Source organism: Hyperolius riggenbachi, chromosome 9, assembly GCF_040937935.1.
Source record: "Hyperolius riggenbachi isolate aHypRig1 chromosome 9, aHypRig1.pri, whole genome shotgun sequence".
Classification (NCBI taxonomy): Eukaryota; Metazoa; Chordata; class Amphibia; order Anura; family Hyperoliidae; genus Hyperolius; species Hyperolius riggenbachi.
Window position 1 is genome coordinate 191,099,701 of NC_090654.1, and position 19,675 is coordinate 191,119,375.

General features: G+C 43.8%; 1 protein-coding gene across 2 annotated transcripts in view; it reads left to right on the top strand.

Annotated features, from left to right (window-relative positions):
• The window catches only part of SLC25A26 (solute carrier family 25 member 26), a 293,689-nt gene that overhangs the window by 218,226 nt on the left and 55,788 nt on the right, over window positions 1–19,675 (top strand). For both annotated transcript variants that reach the window (XR_011024033.1, XM_068253825.1), the window contains exon 7: window positions 1,680–1,749. Coding sequence is in view for 1 of the 2 variants with exons in the window: in XM_068253825.1 (XP_068109926.1) it covers window positions 1,680–1,749 (70 nt within the window). In the remaining variant the exon portion in view is untranslated. The remainder of the gene's footprint in view (window positions 1–1,679; window positions 1,750–19,675) is intronic.

A 19,675-nucleotide genomic window follows, 5' to 3' on the forward strand; every position in this document is an offset into this window, starting at 1 on the left:
GGCAAGCAAAAGTTTTTCTAGGAATCAAGTAGAGGTTAAACACAACAGAGTAGTCCAATACAAGCCGAGGTCAATGTCCAGAATATCAACAACGATCAGAGTGCGCACCCAGCAACTAGCCAAAGCTATGTTTATCACAGGGATGACTGGAAGCACTCTGCAAGTTTAAATACAGAACAGCATCCAATCAGTGGCCGGCCACACTCCACACAACCAATCACACGGCAAGGCCCTGCCTAGGTGTCAGCTGAGTGATAAGCTGACACCGCTCTGTCAGCTGACTACTGTTTACCTTTGCGGAGGGCGTACTGGGAATGCGCCCTCCGCCTATCAGGAAGTGCAGCCTGTGAGCCACCAGCAGTGTCACCAGAGAATAACTAGCGCCGAGACCCAGAAGTGGCAGACTCAGCCCGGGTCTCCGCAGAATCAGCCGCCACAGGTACATTCCTTATAATTCCATATTTCAGATGTGGCCTTACTAGAGCGTTAAACAGGGACAGTATCGTGTTTTTGCTGTAGCCACTCCCTCTCATCCCCCTCCCCCAGGACAAACTGCTCAGAAATAAATTTATAGAGCAACCAATATTGCAGGTCTACATCAGGTTTAAAGGTGGCCGTTAATGTTACAATTCCCCAGATGATCAATCGACCAATTTGATCGTAATGATTGAATGCAAGCAATCATTCGGGCCCAGTAATGGAAGAAAAACTGCGAACCAAGCCAATCAGATTGATTGATTCTATCCGAAAAACACACAGATACTAGATGTGTAGTAGCGCTTCCACATAGGTACTAAATGTATAGGTTTTAAAGCAGGTATGTTAAACCGGTCTTTCGAGGGATGAGGTCCTCACACATTTTTGACACAGCTCAAATTAATTGATGGGTCTGAAAGGTGTGGTCCATCAGGTAGAACACATTCCTCTCTTTCTCAGTCCATCCTGAACACTGGCATGGATCTGGCCCCCCAGGCCTGGAGTTCGACACCTGTGTTTTAAAGTAACCTGAATTGGGAGCTATATGGAGGCTGCCGTATTTATTTCCTTTTAAACAATACCAGTTTCCTGGCAGTCCTGCTGATTTTTCAGGTCACTGGCGTCTGAATCACACACCTGAAACAAGCATGCAGCTAATCTAGTCAAATGTTTGACATAAATGTCTCATCTGCATGCTTGTTCAGGGTCTATGGCTAAAAGTATTAGAGGAAAATGATCAGCAAGAATGTCAGGCAACTATTATTTAAAATTAAATAAATAACTCAACCTCCATATATTATGCTCACTTCAGGCCCCCTTTAAGGTACTAGGAGTTATCATTTTCAGATATTAGTTTTCCTTCCAAGTAATGAGCATAATTTAACTACAATAACAAAGGTTTGTTAGTCTCATTTGTGTTCAGCTTTAAGGCAATTTTTTAAATTAATGTCTCGTAAGGAAAAAAAACCGTTTCTTTGCCAAATTTTGCAGCTGCTTCTGTTCCCTGCTGACGCACAGAGAATTCTGGGGGTTGTAGTTCCACAACAGCTGGCGAGTTCTAGTTTTCCCAAGCCTGACCTACAAAATTTCCCGTGACCTGTTACATCAATTCCCATGTGTGAAATGCAGAGCGTTGCATATGATCTCAATCCTTCAATAAGTTCTCTCTTATTTCTTTCTGTCTCTTGTGTTTGTCGTTCCAGGATCTCTGGTCATGGAAGAAGGGCCGCTCGCTCGATTCTTGGCAGTCTGCAGTCTGTGGAGCTTTTGCAGGTGCAAAGGATTATGTGTTAAACCGGGGAAGAGGGGGGAGCCCACATGAGAGGGGGAAATAACTGAAACAGTATTAAGTTCATTCGTCGCAGCATTCCTTCATAAGGGCAGTTTGTTTCAAGAAGCCATGAACTGTTTGTGGCCAACCAGCTGTTAAAGAACTGCAAGTCCCAGCGTTCTTTTTAAATTTGTTATATGTAATTCTGAACTAGTGTTGCATGCTGGGTATTCCATTCCCAAACCAGATATAAAATCCTTATTTCTTAAAATCCAAGTCGAGGTACATTTCTAAGTATATGAAGCGTAGTAAGCACAGTGCCTAAATGCAGCCAGTTGTGTGACAGAGGTGGCTTTTGAAACTAAAAATCACTACTCTGTGGATAGTACTGGTGGGCTTTTTTTTTCTATTAAATAATACAGTATGTTGTGTGCACCACAAATTCTGCCTGCACTCACGGTGGAAGCTGTATTGGAGTTTAAAGGGGGCCATACATCTACTGATTTTGCAGCCTGGTCGACTATCCAATCCAATAATTTGGATGAAAATCAGTGCTAAAACAAGCATGCCGGTGAAGGCTTGACTGTGGTAGATCAGGTTCACAGCAGTAACGGCGTGCAACTTCGTGAGATCTCCGAACGTGATGGAACCCCCGGCTCCTGTCCCCCAAAAGTTAATGTGTGACATCACTCATGCGCCATGTGCTAAAGGCGGCAGCCACGTGGGGCGTGAATGGGGAAGCGGAAACAGCTGGACAGGTGAGAGATTTTGATGCGTGACTACCAGGGGAAGGGGGTGAGAGGGGCACAGTAATATTTAGAGAGGCAGCTGATGCAGTGCACCCATTCCCCAGAGATTTCATGCTGAAATGGATCATGGAATCGGCCTGCGATGTATGGGCAGTCAACAGATCTCTCTCCGATCAGATTCGAGCAGAGAGAAATCTGTCTCTTGGTTGATCTGCCCATACATCACTCGATGTATGGGGCACCTTACCTGTCTACAAAGTTGACTTGAAAGACATGCCCAACATAAAATCATGTATAATCGAGTATGGTTAATTTGAAAACAAAGTGTACATTGTAATAATGTTTATTACCCAATTTCTTTTGAAAAATTAGTTTATTAACAAATACGGAGGACCTGGATCATAGTTTGCGCTATACGCATATTGTAGTATTAAAAAGGTTTAAGGGGATTTATTTACATGAAGATTATCTCATTTTCATGTATACCAAAATAAATTCAGAACAGAACTTTATTGCAGCTAAATTGTGTTGCCGTAACTTAGGGGCCTATACACGTCATCCAAAATTATTGTTTGTTATCATTTAAAAATCATTATTCCTTTCAGAGCAAAACTTTTCATTTACTGATAGAGAGCAGGCCAGATACACAGACGTTCACAATGAGTAGCTTATCAGAAGAACCCTTCTTGATTACAGTAGTTTCCTCTTGTTTTTGAGGCCGGTTTTACACCTGGCCTTTGCGGTACAATCCCCCGCCCCTGTCATACTGCAACACACAAAATGTCAATTGCGTTACCCTGTGGCAGAGTGCGCTGACATGGTCATATGCATAGCGCCGCCCCTAAATTCCCCCCTCCCCCCCCACACGCCCCTCGTCGCCCCTTGCCCAGTGACATACTCCCTGCTGGACAGGAAGTACGTTATGGCGGGAATTCCCGGGTTACCCTGTTGTATTCCCGAAGTTCCTGGTATGCGCACTGCCGCCACCAACATGTTTAAAGTTCCTATGTTGCCCATTGACTTACAATATTTCTGTAGGTTGATCAGTGGCGGGTCAAGAGCGGTGGCAGATAAACAGCCCATAGCGTTTCACTGATTTGAACAGTGTATTGCTGCCATTCAATAGATTTTTAATAGATATAATTCTGAAAATCTGTTCCTAGTGTGTGTCTATCTGACAGGCATCTGACAGGTATCTATTTGAGAATCGAGTCTGATGGCCAGCTATAAGTACATAGCCACCATTACATTTCTTTAAGAAGTCTTAAAGGGAACCTAAACTGAGAGGGATATGGATGTTTCAAAACATCCTTTTAAACAATACCAGTTGCCTGGCAGTCCCGCTGATCTCTTTGGCTGTAGTAGTGGCTGAATCACACACCTGAAACAAGCATGCTGCTAATCGAGTCTGACTTCTGTCAGAGCACCTGATCTGCATGCTTGTTGAGGGGCAGTGGCTTAAAGTATTAGAGACACAGGATTAGCAGGAGAGTCAGGCAACTGGTATTATTTTAAAAGGAAAAAAATCCATATCCTTCTCAGTTTAGGTTCCCTTTAAAGGACAGGTGCGAGCAAAAAAAGAAAACAAAATCTACTTACCTGGCGCTACCTCCAGCCCCTGGCAGCCTATTTGTCCCTTGCCGCAGCTTCGGTGTCCCGGGATCCCCTCTGTTGCAGACAGAACTCTCCAGGTCGGCATCTTCTGCACGAGCGCGCAACGCCACTTGTGATCTTGCTCACGTGGCCTGGAGCGTTCTGTGCAGACACAGAAAATGCCGACCTGGCAAGGTCTCTGCTCTGGAGGGGATCCTGGGACACTGGAACTGCGGCGAGGGACAAATAGGCTACCAGGGGCTGGAAGAAGCCCCAGGTAAGTAGATCTTGCTTTCTTTTTTTTTGCTTGCACCTGTCCTTTAAGGATATGGCCAGCAGATATATCCCTTTCTCTTATATCCCTTTCTCTGATCATTTTCTGATCAGAGAGGGGATCTATCTGCTTGATTGCCTCCACATACTATGCACAGATTTTCAGTCGAATCAATTTGACTAGAGGACCCCAGTGTCGCGCAGGCCCCCGGGGACATGGAATTAAGGAAGATGCTGGGCAGGCAGTAACTGGGCCATACGGTATACAGGAGGGAGTATGTTCATTTGTTGCAGAATCCCGCCGCCAATCATCTGAAATTTTCTACCCGAACCGAGCAATTTCTAATCTGAAGCAGGAGATTTATGTGACATCTGATTGCTACTGTAAGAGCTGAAAAAGTAAGGCCACAGCTTTATTTTATTTACATTCAATTTTGCAAGCTTCTATAAGCTGGGCAGTAGAGGTTAGCAAGCTGAGCTTTAACGCAAACCTGATTGCAGACTATCTGGAGGATCTACTCTAAGGCCTGGTGCACACCAAACCCCGCTAGCAGATCCGCAAAATGCTAGCAGATTTTGAAACGCTTTTTGTTATTTTTCTGTAGCGTTTCAGCTAGCATTTTGCGGTTTTGTGAAGCGTTTTTGGTGTAGTAAATTTCAGATATTGTTACAGTAAAGCTGTTACTGAACAGCTTCTGTAACAAAAACACCTGCAAAACCGCTCTGAACTGCCGTTTTTCAGAGCGGTTTGCGTTTTTCCTATACTTAACATTGAGGCAGAAACGCATCCGCAATCCAAAAAATGCCTCACCCCGGGAGTATGCGTTTCTGCAAAACGCCTCCCGCTCTGGTGTGAACCACCATATTGAGATACATTGACCAAGCGGAAACGCTGAAAAAGTTGCTCGGTGTGCACCAGCCCTTAATCTATTGTTCCCAATGGTCCTAGTCGATTTTGGGCAGTTTATCAATACAAATGTTGGCCATGCAAGAAGGATATACTGTACTGAGAAGTATAAGACTAGCAGTTCCAGGTATTCTCGATTTGACTGCTGAGTTAAGATAGTGAAATTAATCACTGCTGCCTAATCTATTGCTTTCCACAACAGGTCATTATTGACCATCGTACAACTTACGTTATTGACTGCTGTGGCTCTGAGGTGCCACATGATAAGCTCAACAGTTACATCTTTGAAAAAAAAACTAACCAATCAGCTTCTGTGTTCTGAGGTAAAGTTCCCTCAAAGCTGATATGATGAAGATATTACTTATCTCTAAAGTTCTGGGCATTGGCTTCTGTAGTAATATAAAACAGAAATTTACCTTCTTAAAACAGAAGGTATTTGGGATTATTCAGGTCGGAGTGAGTATACTGTATGAGGTGTCCCACAATACATCACTGCTGAATGTGCATTCCGAGACACCTCATATACGCACTCCAACCTGAATAATCACAGATATGAAATAAGGCAAATTTCTGTTTTTCATAGCATTTTAATAAGAGGGGTTTTTGGTCCTTTTTAGCCCCTTACACGCTCCTACGATTTCAGGTTCACCATGAGCTTGCTGGGCAATCAGTAACTCTGAAGTAAGATAATCAGGGCCGAGCCGAAGCAGAGGCAAGAGAGGCTCCAACCTCAGGGTGAAGCGTAGGAGGGGGCACACAACTCACTCCGCTATCATTCCCCTATTGTGCTTGAAGCAGAGAGGAATAAGAAAAGGGGATACATGGTAGTAATTGCAAGCCAGGTAACTTGAGATTAAAGTGTTGAGGGGGGTGGGGGTGGTGGTTTGGGGGCCCTGGGGTGCCTCTTAGTCAAATAGCAATCAGTGTGTGATGGCTGGGGTGAGAGGGATGGATGTGCGCACTTTGGTGTCTCAGCCTTGGGTGCTGGAGGACCTTGTCCCGACTCTGAAGAGAAGTAATGATGAGCGAAATAAGACACTCGCAATATGTAAACAGGCATATTTTATGCAGTGCAGACATTCTGTTGCATTTTGGTGTAGAAGTGTGAAGTTTACTTTAACATAAGAAGCAGAATGAAACCATATGTACAACAGGTCTTTTAAGAGCAGGGGAATTACACATAGTTCACTATAGTAATCACAAACAGGTTTTATAAACTGGGGGATTATTCTGACCCTGAATGTGTGATGAGTTGAAGGTGAATGTTGGGTGGCCTCTCTAGGAGTATTAATGACCAAGTGTAACAGGTCAGGTTCTCATGAGGGCATGCTGGGACTTGCAGTTCCTTCCACGTCATTCTAGATCACCTGAAAAGCTTCATATGCACCATTCTCCTTTTAGAACCTGACCATTCCACTTGTTGTTTTGGTGTCAGAGGTCAGTCATTAGATGGTTTCTAGATAAAAAAGGCGTTAGAAGTTGAGAGACAGATAATTTGTTTTTGACAAATTTGCAGCTGGTTAGAGCAGAAGAGCTGTCAATCACCTGGGGCGTGTTATGTGGAGGAAGGGCGAAGGAGAGGAATCCTTTTTGAGGCCTCAGTGGAGCTGACTGCAGGACCGTGCAGCTGTCTGCCCTGAGCTGCTCTGCAGGGCTTTCTCCAACTCCTGCAGACAGGCCATGATTCACAGGCCAAGTGACAGCTCTGACAGCTCTGCAGATTAACTGGTGTCATGAGACTGGGAGAAATTCACTGCAAGTGCCTGCAGGCTATCAAGCCTCTTCTGCAATGAGGGACCAATCACCTGGGCATTGTGCAAGCAACAAGCATGACATCACTGACTCATCCTATATCACAAAGATTATCTGAAGGGAATGCATTGTGTTCTTTATAACCTATTAGCAGAAACTCACGTTAAAAAGTGTTTTCTTTTTCTAATGTGACTGTTAGTGTTGTTAACCGCAGTTTTATCCTCAGGATTGCATGGGCTTTGTAAAATCGAATGCAGAAAGTAAAGCCGAACTGGTTTGCAGACATCCTCGAGACTGCTGTATTTTTGGGAAGTCTGAGGCCTTCCAGTCAGAGGCTTGTCCTGGGGAAGAAAAAATAGTCGGCAAAGTTTATACACACTTTGAGGCGTATTCATAAAGAACTGCTGATCAGCTGATGGATTAACAGTTATTTTTTTTACTGAAATAACCGCACTTTCCTGCCAAAGTGCTCTGTGACAGCTTTATAAATAGGCCCCTTGATATTTAATCTCACGGTGTCAATTCTTTTGTAAGAATCATGAAGATATAGCCATATAAACTGCATAGATTTTTGGCTCGGGCTTCATCTTTTTTTTTGTTAGCATTTAACCCTCTTTGCTGATGCCTAACCATAACTGTCCTTATCAACACCTACATTAATCATTACTGTTGTTATCGACACCTAACAACCTTCCATATCATCACCTAACTATAAATATCCTCATAGGCCTCTAACCATAACCATTTTATCAACACCTAACCGTAACCTTCCATATCAACACATAAACATAAATGTCCTCATTGTCACCTAACCATATCCTTTCTTATTAACACCTAACAATAACCTTCCTTATCGACACCTTACTGTTACCTTTCTTATCAACACCTAATTGTAACCTTCTTTACCAACACCTAACCATAACCATCTTTATTGACGTATAACCTTAACCATCCTTGTCAATACCTTACCATAAACTGTCTTTATCGACGCCTAACCACAACCGCCGTTATTTACACCTAACCTTAACCCTCTTTATCGTCGCCTAACTGTAATCTTCAATGTTGACACCTAACTGTATTCTTAACCATAACCTTCCTTATTGGCAACCTAATGCAACCATTCTTATTGATGCTGAATACTCCTTATTGACACATAACTCAGCCCTCCTTGTCAGTCCTTAAAGCTCCGTATTGACACTTTACACACCTTATTGACACATAACCTTAACCCTACTTACCTACACCTAACCCAACCCTCATTACCTACTTAATGATCCCTAACACTCCGTACGGACACCTAACCCCAACCAACCAATACTTGTCCATTAGCCCTATTTATCAATTCCTAACCTTTCCATAAAACACTAACCTTATGCTAAGCTTCCTCATAATCCAGTATCAAGCCAAAATATATGGTAAATGCATCCTAAATTAAAACTTAAGCTGAAGCTTGTGCCAAAAAATACTTCCTGTGACAAAATTGTGCCAAACCCATGACTAAAATAGGTGCTTTTACGTAAACTGCTCTATGGGTCTGAGCTTGCTTTCATTGAGACGGTGTTCTCCTCTGTGCTATCTGCAGAGTGCAGTCTCACCCCACTCACTTGTGTGGTTGGCTTCTCCTTTGTGACCTGACAAGTCTAGACACACAGATTGATCCCTGTGTGCTGCCCACACAATTCTCACCATCTAGTGTACACTGTTATACAATGTAATGTTCAGTATAGAAGAACCTCACACATTGCATGTAAAGCAAAGTCTGTGGGAGCTGGAGCAATGCAATGTGATGAGATGTCCAAGTAAGTTGTGCAGCTTTGTCAGCTGCCTCATTCCATGTATTGAGTAGGGTCAGTGGTATGACACACAACTGTGCAGGTGACTGTAAATTGTAGTAAAGCACTTGGCCAAATGAATTGGATTGTAGGACTGTACCCTTGAAGTACTAGGAGTGCTTGTTTTGATATAAGCGTTTTTATCTGGTACATGGGATAGTTCGCTGACCCACCACTGCTAGAAATGCAATACAAAGCTACTCAGTCATCTGCCTTACCCCCCCCCCCCCCCCCAACCACTAGGTTATTTAGTGGGTGCATGGCATAAGCTAGAGAATATGCTTGTCGGAAAAGGTGGGTTTTGAGGGAGCGTTTAAAGGGACACTGAGCAATGCAGAAACTATGGAACTCTACGCCTTTTAGTTTTCGCTATTTTCGCGATTGAAATTGCCCAGGCCGCGATTTCGATCGCGAAAATAGAGAAAACTAAAAGGCGTAGGGCCGTAGGTGTCGCCAGAAAGAGGAGAAAGAGAGCTTTAAAATGATATCCAACTTTCCATAGTTACATTGTATTACACAGGAGCGAGAGGAGAGATAAATGAGTCGAGCAGCAGCGTTCAGTACAGAATTGAGTGGTGCTAGTCGGTTAGTTGGAAGTCCACCAAGCAATATATTGCAATAGTCCAATCGAGATTAAATAAGAGCATGTACTAACATTTTGGTTGTGTCACGGGAGAGAAAAGGTCGGATACGTGCTATGTTTTTCAGTTGGAAATGGCAGGAGCTGGTTAGGGAGTTAATGTGAGGAGTAAATGAGAGAGAAGAATCAAATATTACCCCCAAGCACTGTGCTTTGGGAACTGATGTTATAGACGTGTTGTTAACATTTATTGTAATATCAGGCAAAGGGGTGGACAGGGATGGTGGAAAGACTATTAATTCAGTTTTATTCATATTAGGTTTTAAGAAGCGAGAGGACATGAAAGAGGAAATAGCGGACAGGCAGTCGGGAACCCGTGTGAGGAGGGAGTTGAGGTCTGGGGCCGAGAGGTACAGTTGTGTATCATCTGCATATAGGTGGTATTGAAAACTAAATGAGCTGATTAGGTTACCAAGACCGTGCATGTAGATGGAGAAGAGGAGGGGACCGAGGACAGAGCCTTGAGGTACCCCTACAGACAGAGGGTGTGAAGAGGAGGCCTGATCTGAATAAGAAACAGTGAAAGACCTTCCAGAGAGGTAGGAAGATATCCAGGAGAGAGTGAGGTCCTTTATTCCTATAGATGAAAGGATCCGTAGGAGTAGAGTGTGGTCGACAGTGTCGAATGCTGATGACAGATCTAGAAGGATGAGTATGGAATAATAACAATACCAATTAGGAAGGAAAAGTAAATAGTGGATGGTATGGACCACAAAAAACAATATTTATGAAAGACTGTATAAATTTTATTAGTAGAAAAATGATTATTATATATTCATTAAAACTGCTCAAGCAAATAACCCTAATCACTAAACCTGCAGTCACAGCCTCAACTATCCCCTTAGATCAATAGACCACTCATCCATCCAATCAGGCACACCAAACATATACGCATATTGATAGAACAAGGCCTTGTCAGTATCACCCTCCTAACTCATAGAGACTGTCTAATGCAGCAAAGTAGTCCAAGAGCCTGTATGATTGCACATCCAAGCAATGGGCCCGTGTTAGTATAGTTCCATGTTGTCCAGAGAGATCACAGGGAATTTGCGTAAGCCATATAAAGCGGTGCAAAGCAGTAATGTAGTCCTTCCTCAAAGTCCCAGCATATTCAAAGCAGCAATGTAGCAAACACAGCATCAGCCAGATAAGCAAGCATGCACACAGAGCGTGAATAGCAGTCTAGGCTTGCATAGATATGCACCACCTGAGTATACAGTTGCAGTTGCAATGCTCTGACCGGAAAGGTACAAGCCAGTAGTAGGGACACGTTATTGACAACGTCAGTGCTGTGACTTAACGCAAATTTGCTCACCCGCAAGCCCTCACGCTGTTGGCGGTGTTCAGTCGGGCATGGATGAAGAGCGGGTCAAAGGGTCCCCAAGTAGGTTCGATTGGTCCAGGGGTCATGTAGTGGAACAGGAGGCACAGAATCCCTGGTGCTGCAGGAGTGATCAGGCGGCTCGGCAGACACGCGGTGACGCCACTGGTAGCCTCGACATGTTTCACGAGCGTCTGCTCGTTTCCTCAGGAGGCGTGGCTCACCGCGTAACATCCACATCACACGTTTACATACATACATCTGCCCAATCAGGGCACAGCGAGCAGGCCCCGCCCACACACAACTCCGCCAGCCAGCGGCAGCGCGCGTCAACACCCCGCACACTCCAACCCCGCCCACAGCAATCCGGTAGGTCGGGGAGGAGAGGGGAGGCGCGCACAGCCGTCAGCAGCGTCCATCCAACACCAAGTCTCCCAGGTAACATACCCGGAAGTACAAAGGGGGAGAGCGGACGACCACAAGCAGAGAAGTATGTACACGGGGGGCAATATCACATCCCCACTCAACAACCATATTATATACTTAGACTAAATCTAAACTCTACTCTTCTCCAAACTGCTATAAAGCTAAAAAAGCTAATCAATCAAATCCCACACTGCATAAGTACATGCAGTGTTCCGTTATTGGCAGATTTGCCTGCACATATGTATACACAAAGAAGTGCATGGTTCTGGAGATCCACGTGGGCATGAGGCAGCAGGACACTCCAGCCAACGGTGGAAGCAGGGCCAGCGCATCAAACACCCAGAGAAAGCAGCAGGTCACACCGGTAAAAATGCAGCAAAACCTTCCATCTCATTTAGACCCGGGGGTGAAGTGGCTTTTAAATTAAAAATCCATCGGCATTCCTTTTGCATCAATAGTCTATCTGGGTTCCCACCCCTTATAGACCCATGGATGCGATCAATGCCGATGAACTTAAGACCCCTCGGGTCCCCATCATGGTAGCGTCTGAAGTGCACCCCGACTGGGGCAGTGGAGTTCACACTCCTTATACTCTTAACGTGCTCAGAGATACGCTCCCTGAGTTCACGTGTTGTTTTCCCAACATAAAAAGCCCTACAGGGGCATTTGAGTAAGTAAACAACGAACTTCGTTGCACAATTGACGTAATGTGAAAGACTCCACTGTCTCCCATCGGGGAGCAAAACCGAAGCACCAACATGCATGAATCTGCAGAAAGTGCATCCGCCACAGGTGTATGTCCCTAGGACACGACAATGTGGTCTAGGGGTGCCCAGTCCCTCAAAATGGCCCCTAACCAAGGTGTCCCTCAGAGAGGGAGCTCTCCTAAATGTAATATTAGGTCTTGGTGGAACAAACAAGGAAAACCGCGAGTCATTAACAAGAATGTACCAGTACTTGTCTAGTATACGTGTAATTTCATTATGTTCCGCACAGTAACGAGTACAGAATCTAGTCTGCCGTTCAGAAGAAGCGGCCATTTTATTTGGATTCAGTAATTTATCACGGTCGCTGTGAAGCGCTCTTTTATACGCCTTTTTTAGGGTCGTGTCATTGTATCCCCGTGCCTGAAAACGGGTACGTAACATGTTTGCCTCGTGTGCAAACATTTCTTGATCGCTGCAATTTCGACGAATCCGCAGATACTGGCCTATAGGGATACCCTGAATTGTGTGCTGCGGATGGCAGCTATCTGCCTGTAATAAAGCATTTGTAGCAGTCTCCTTCCTGTATAGTCGAGTGCTAATTTTGCCTGAAACATCACACACCACCTGTAAATCCAAAAAAGGAATTTGCTGATGGTGATAATTCATGGTGAACTTTAAATTGCGACAATCTACATTTATACGTCCAACAAATTCAGTCAGCTCTGTGAGTTCACCAGTCCACAGCATGAAGATGTCATCTATGTACCTGTGCCAGACTAAAACCTGGCACAGGTACACAGAGAGACCCTCATCTGAGAAAAGCTCACGTTCCCACTCCCCCAGGTACAGGTAAGCGTACGACGGGGCACAAGTCGTCCCCATTGCCGCACCCTGCACCTGGAGGTAGTGGACACCATCAAAGATCAGAAGATTGTTAGTTAGTAAAAATTGTAGGAGTGTCAACAAAAACCTATTGTGTGTGGCAAATTCCAGGCCTAACTCGCTCAAAAATGTACTTACTGCTGAAAGGCCCAACTCGTGGGGAATACTTGAATATAGCGCCTCGACATCCAGGGTGACAAGCCAAGTGCCAGAAGGGACACACAAACCATCTATAGCTCTTAAGAAGTGGGAGGTATCCCTAATATAGGAAGGTAGAGCCTGTACATGAGGCTGCAGATATTTATCGATGTAAACGCTAATTTTCTCAGTAAGGGAACCGCATCCCGAGACTATAGGGCGACCCGGTGGTTTATCCAGCCTCTTATGCACCTTAGGAAGCGCATAAAAGGTCGGTGTCACCGGGTGTAATACCTTCATAAACTCATAAGAATCACTCGAGATTGTATCATTCTGCAAAGCCTCATCAAGTATGGTATAGAGTTCATCTCGGCACCGTGCCACCCTGGACGCCGTAACCCTCCTATAGCAGTCAGATCGGGACAGAATCTCCAGACACATTTCGACATTACAACGACATTGCCGCCTTTATCCGACGGCTTGATAACCCATTTATCCTGATTTCTCAAGTCATCAATTGCCTGAACCTCTTCTGCCGTCAGGTTATTGGATCGTGTTACTGTATGCAGTTGCATGAGTTCCTTCTCCACAGAAGCCACAAAGGTCTGTAGGTTGGAATTGAGAGATAAAGGGGAATATCTTCGAGACCTGCCGCGAAATTGATCAACATCTACCTGCAGGCGAGAGGGAGGGAGGGGATGGACGGGCCCGCACGGGGCCCCGACCTCCGTATAGGAGGCACCAGTGCCAACCTCATCGTCACCCACCCCGGGCAATTCAGAAACAGAGTCATCGTATAAATCACATAGGTCAAGCAAAGCTTGGCAATCAGTTTCAGTTATAGGGCCAGAAACCTTTGATGACTTCCCCCTGGAATGTCCCCCATCCGATTGTGTATGTAGTGATTGAAGTAGGATCTTCCTACCAAAAAGGTGAAGATCCTTAACCACTTCAAATGTGTCAACATTATGGGTGGGGCAAAACCCCAGACCCCGTGTTAAGACACTTATCATGATATCGGGGATCGACTCCCCTGTAAGATTGATAACCTGCAAATCGGATGAACTGGAACCACCAGGGGACACATCTGCTCCGGGCCCTAACTGTGTTGCTCTAAAAAATTGCCAGAGGAGGATGACGATCCAGATGCCTGGGCCCCACGCTCGCCCCCCATCCGCACCCCCCCCCCGGAACTCGCCACATAAGTGTCTTCCATGCATGATGTAGCTAAGTCACCTTTCTTTTTGTTACTGTTATTGCGCTTAGTAGTTTTATCTTTTAGAGATACACCAGCACCTGTTCTGGAACGTGTATCATATGTCTTAGATTGGCCTTGAGTGGATGTGGAACTCAGCGATGCAGAGCTCACAGAGCTCACACTATTCACTGATCCCCTCAGATTCCTCTCCTGCACTAGATGAGGGAGGTGGCTCTACTTTTTTGGGGGGGCGGGGTTTCTTCCCAAACTGAGTCTGTTTGAACCCCCACCTGTATGCCGTTCCTAGTTTATAAGCAAGTCTATCTCTCAGGATCTTCTGATCCCTTTTTATTACTAGTTCTTTATTAAAACGCTTAATGTGACTATTGAGTTCACTATTCCGCTTTTCATATAGAGGATCGTCACTACATAGGCAGAGAGAGTCGGTCACTTTGACAATCTCTTTCTCAATGTTTTTCAACTCCTCTTCATCCAGCTCGTTCATAAGGGTTAAACACACTTTTGCGCAGGTCTCAAAGTTATCCTCCCACTTCTTTTTGAACTCAGCAGAAAGACTCTTTCTGTGCGGAAATACCTGAAAGCGTAACCACAATGGTGCAAAATGGTCACTCAGATACTCGCGATTATACCTAATGTTCCACCACACCCGTGATTTTTGTTCATAAAGGCGACTTAATTTTCTAAAGCCGCCGTTAGTTAATTGATGCGCATTCCTGCTTTCCTGGGTGCGAGAGCACTCCTGCTCCACCTGGGTGACCAAAGCCTCCCACTGCAACATGCCCACAAAAAAATCCAAAGAACACAAACGTAGATTGGCTGCTAGGTTGCGCCCGCCGGATATATTATGTATGGAATAATAGCCTTTGGATTTAGCTGTGAGGAGATCATTAGCTACTTTATGGGGTAAAAAATAAAGCTAGTTGCCTGGCTGTCCTGCTGATCTTTCTGGCATTTGTAGTGTCTGAATTGCACACCTAAAACAAGCATGCAGCAAGTCTTGTCAGTTTTTGTCTGAAACATCTGATATGCATGCTTGTTTAGGGTACAAGGCACTAAAAGTATTAGAGGCAAAGGATTAGCTGGGCAGCCAGGCATTGTTTAAAAGGAAATAAATATGGCAGCATCCATATCTCTCTCACTTTAAAACATAGTCAGAATGAGTAATGCAAGCATATGACATTCTTTATTACAGCTTAATTTTAAGCTATTTTAAGTACACCCAAATATACAGGATCTAATGTGTTCTAGATAACATAATTATCCCTGGTATTATTAACCAAGCTACCTGTTTCTACACTTAAAGCCCGTTTCCACTAATGCGAATCTGCATGCATTTTCTACATGCAGATTCACATGACAATACAACTCAATGGGCCTGTTTCCAGTACAGGTGAAAGTTGCTTACCCCCGCAAAAAAAACCAACAGCCGACTCTGTAACAATTTTCTGTGCAGCTTAAGCGGTTTTGCATCAATGCATACTCGTTTTCGCGTTTATGCAGGCGGAAGTCAATAGTAATGAATGGCGATGGTAAAATAAAATAAAAATTGCATACCCATGAGAATTCGCATGAAAAAAACACCTGCAAACGCATGCGAATTCGCATACACATGCGGATCTGCAGGCATTTTTTTTAATGCAGATTCTACTAGGTATAGTGGAAACGGGCCCTTAAGTCTGACTCCTGAGTCAGATAGCTGGCTATAGGGAGAGAGTCTGAGGAGGTGTTAAAACTCTCAAACCTCCAACTATAAAGCTTTTAAAATGCATAACTTGCCGGTATTATTCCTGTTACATGCCCAGTTTAGTGATTAAGAGTTCTGCTTTAGGTTTTAAATTGAACAGATCTTTCTTCAGCTATACCCAGAGGATAATGTGGTAGAAACAGTTGGAGTGTTTTGGAAATCTGTTGTGAAGCATTCTACGCTGATAGACCACCTAGTGGGTACAAAGCCAGGTAAACAGCAGCTGATGACAATGACACTGTGTCTGCTCACCCCTTGCCCTTTACTTCTCCTGTAAACATGTGATGACTTTTCAGAAAGTCAGCCTACTAAACATAACTCTGACATTTCACCGACAATTCATGGAGGATATTTCCATGAGACGAGACGAGATACATTGTTTGATGTGTTGTGTGGCCTGTGTGTCCTTCTGGGAGTCCTTTTCCACCACATCTACTGTCAGTGTCAGTATCTGTAGACAGCTCCAGCTTGCTAAATACATCAAGCCCCTCTGCACTCAGCAGCCTACTTCAGTCTAGTGCTCATGCATGTCAGTGAGGTAAATGTCACATTTTGTCCCACTCTCCTTATGTAATGGGAATTGGCTTGTAGTGTAATGTAACACTAATGTTATATGGCCAAACCTGGAGGGGGCACCTAAAAATGGTTCCAGGCAGTCAGCGGTGACAACTGAAGGAGGAATCTCTCACTTACCTGCAGAGCTTTACACATCAGTGTTGAAAACATGGGGAAAATGCTAATATATCATCCAAAATATGTAATGTGTGGAAATCATGGAGGAATTTCTTGGGGACACTTAAGACGCATGGGCACCCTGCTCAGTATACTTAGCCGCATACTTAAGGTGGCCAAACATCAGGCTACTTGGCGACCGATCATTCACCTGATTCGATTATTATAATCAGAGGAAAATTGGTGCCGCCGAGAGCATGCTCTTGGCGGCACCTTTGGCAATTTTGGGCCAAAGTTGGTCGCATGTATCGATCAGGCATGCTGCAAGATGTAGGGCCAACATGCTCTATCGGATGCACGGCGGTAACGGCGTGTGATATTGGGATGAGCAACAGAACCCCTGACGCTGTCCCTCCTAGTGTAAAATGTGCCCTGTGCAGTATATTTTACTTGTTGGTGTCCAACGCTGGCTCTGTGCTTCGTCTACATACATGCATCCCTCGTGGTTGCTTGCGTATAACGGGGCATACCACCCAATTTGGCAAAACAATCGATTCCTCTCAGAAAAAGCAAATCAAGAAGAATTCATTCCTACCACATGCTAAACATTGATTTTTTTTTTTATAGTTTTCTGCAGGGAATCTATGGAAAATGGATTGGACTGCAGCGTTGCACTGTTCGATTTAGAGCAACACTATCAGCCATCGATCTACTGCCGCTCCTGTTCTGCCCCCAGTTGACCTAGATCTTCCTTGCTGTCCGATCGATACTTACAATCGATTTTTAGTCAGAATCATCCACAGATCCATCGGATGTTTGGGAAATCAATTCCCTATGGACTGATCAAATCCATAAGGAATTGAAAAGGAAAAACTATATATATGGACACCTTAAGTGGGATTCATAATGTATTCTAAAATTGCTGCTTTTAGGGCCTGTTTCCACCACACGCTTTTAGGGCCTGTTTCCACCACACGCAGATTGGATGCAGAATGGATGCAGAAAAACTGACTCCAATGAATGACTGTGGGAAAATCTGCATAAAAAAAATCACGTTTAGTGGAAACAGGCCCATAGACATTCATTGGTGTCAGTTTTTCTGCATCCATTCTGCATCCAATCTGCGTGTAGTGGAATCAGGCCCTAAGGCTGGGGTCACACTTGTCCATGCAAAAAAGCATCAGATTTCTGCCATGTGCTTTTCTGCAGGTTTTCCTGGGTATGCTTTTCTATGGGTGCGTTTTATGTGCATTTTTGCATGTGTTTTCGTTATGTGTTTTTAATGAATATTCATTATGGTCAAATGAAAAAAATAATTTTCAAATAACTTTTGCCGTTTTTTAAATCAATTTACCTAATTAAATGAATAAAATACGGCAACGTACAGTACTGTGTAAACAAATAATGCTTTTAGAAATATATATAATTTTAGAAATATATATAATTTACAAAATACAAAGAAAAGCAAACAAAAGTAAAATCTAAATCAAATCAAATCGATATTTGGTGGTACTACCTTTTGCCTTCAAATCAACATCAACTCTTATAGGTACACTTGCACATCCAGGGATTTAGTCAGGTGTATGGCAAACCAGTTATACCAAACAAGTGCTAATGATCATCAATGTCACACTTCGGTTGAAACAGTCATTAACTCAAACAGAAACAGCTGTGTAGGAGGCTTACAACTGGGTGAGGAGACAAACTCTACTACCAAAGTGAGGATGTGGAAGACCGTTTCATGTCATGGCAAGATTGAGCACAGCAACAAGACACAAGGGGCCATATGCAATTAACGTTTTCTCCTAGGTGATACTTTCACACCTTATCAATAAAATGCTTTTTAAGCCTCCAGCAAGCTTGAATAATTTTGGCAGTACTGTTCTTTTTGATACTTTTTCAATTGTTGTGTGCTGAAAAGTTATTTTAAATAGAAGATGAAGAATTATCTCCTAGGAGAAAATTTGAGCGATAAAGTGAATTGAGTAAGGGCTAAGGTAGTTATACTGCATCTGCAAGGGCTCTCCCAGTCCCAGACAAAGATTTCAAAGCAGACTGGGGTTTCAAGATGTGCTGTTCAAGCTCTTTATAAGAAGCATAAAGAAATGGGCAATGTTGAGGATCGTAGACGCAGTGGTCAGCCAAGGAAACAGTGTAGCAGATGAAAGACACATCAAGCTTATTACCCTTCAAAATCTGAAGATGTCCACCAGTGCCATCAGCTGTGAAATGTGAAAGACCACTGAGACCCAGGTACACCCATCCACTGGCGTAACAATAGGGGATGCGACACCTGCCGATCTCAACATCATCAGTGTGTCTGGAATTACATGAAGAGACAGAAGGATGTAAGGAAGCCTACATCCACAGAAGATCTGTGGCCAATTCTCTAAGATGCTTGGAACAACCTACCAGTCTTCAAAAACTGTAAGTGTACCTAGAAGAATGGATGCTATTTGAAGGCAATGGGTGGTCACACCAAATATTGATTTGATATAGATTTCTCTTGTACATTCACTGCATTTTGTTGATTGATGAAAATAAAGGAATAACACTTCAATGTTGGAAAGCACTGTTTGATTACAGCAGTTTTTTCACACCTGCCTAAAACTTTTGCACTCTACTCTAATTTAAAAAAAAACATCAAAAAGGCAGGTACTATCTTATTCCTCTGTGTTTCCATTGGATACATAATAATGTGAGTTTTTGAAAATTAAGCAACAAGTTGTGCATTTTCAAACACATACAATGTAAAATGCACATAGATGTGTTTTTACAGTACATGTTGCCTATAGACTTTCATTAGCGGCAAAAACACTAGCATTTTTCACAACGCTCGCGCTTCTGCCTAGTGTGTTCCTAGCCTAAAGGCAACATATTATTATTATTATTTAGTATTTATATAGTGCTGACATCTTCTGCAGCGCTGTACAGAGTAGGAGCTCACAATCTTATCCCTACCATAGTCATAGGTCTATGTATGTATAGTGTATATTGTGTAGTGTATGTATCGTAGGGCCAATTTATTATCTGTATGTGTTTGATGTGGGAGGAAATCAGAGTGCCCGGTGCC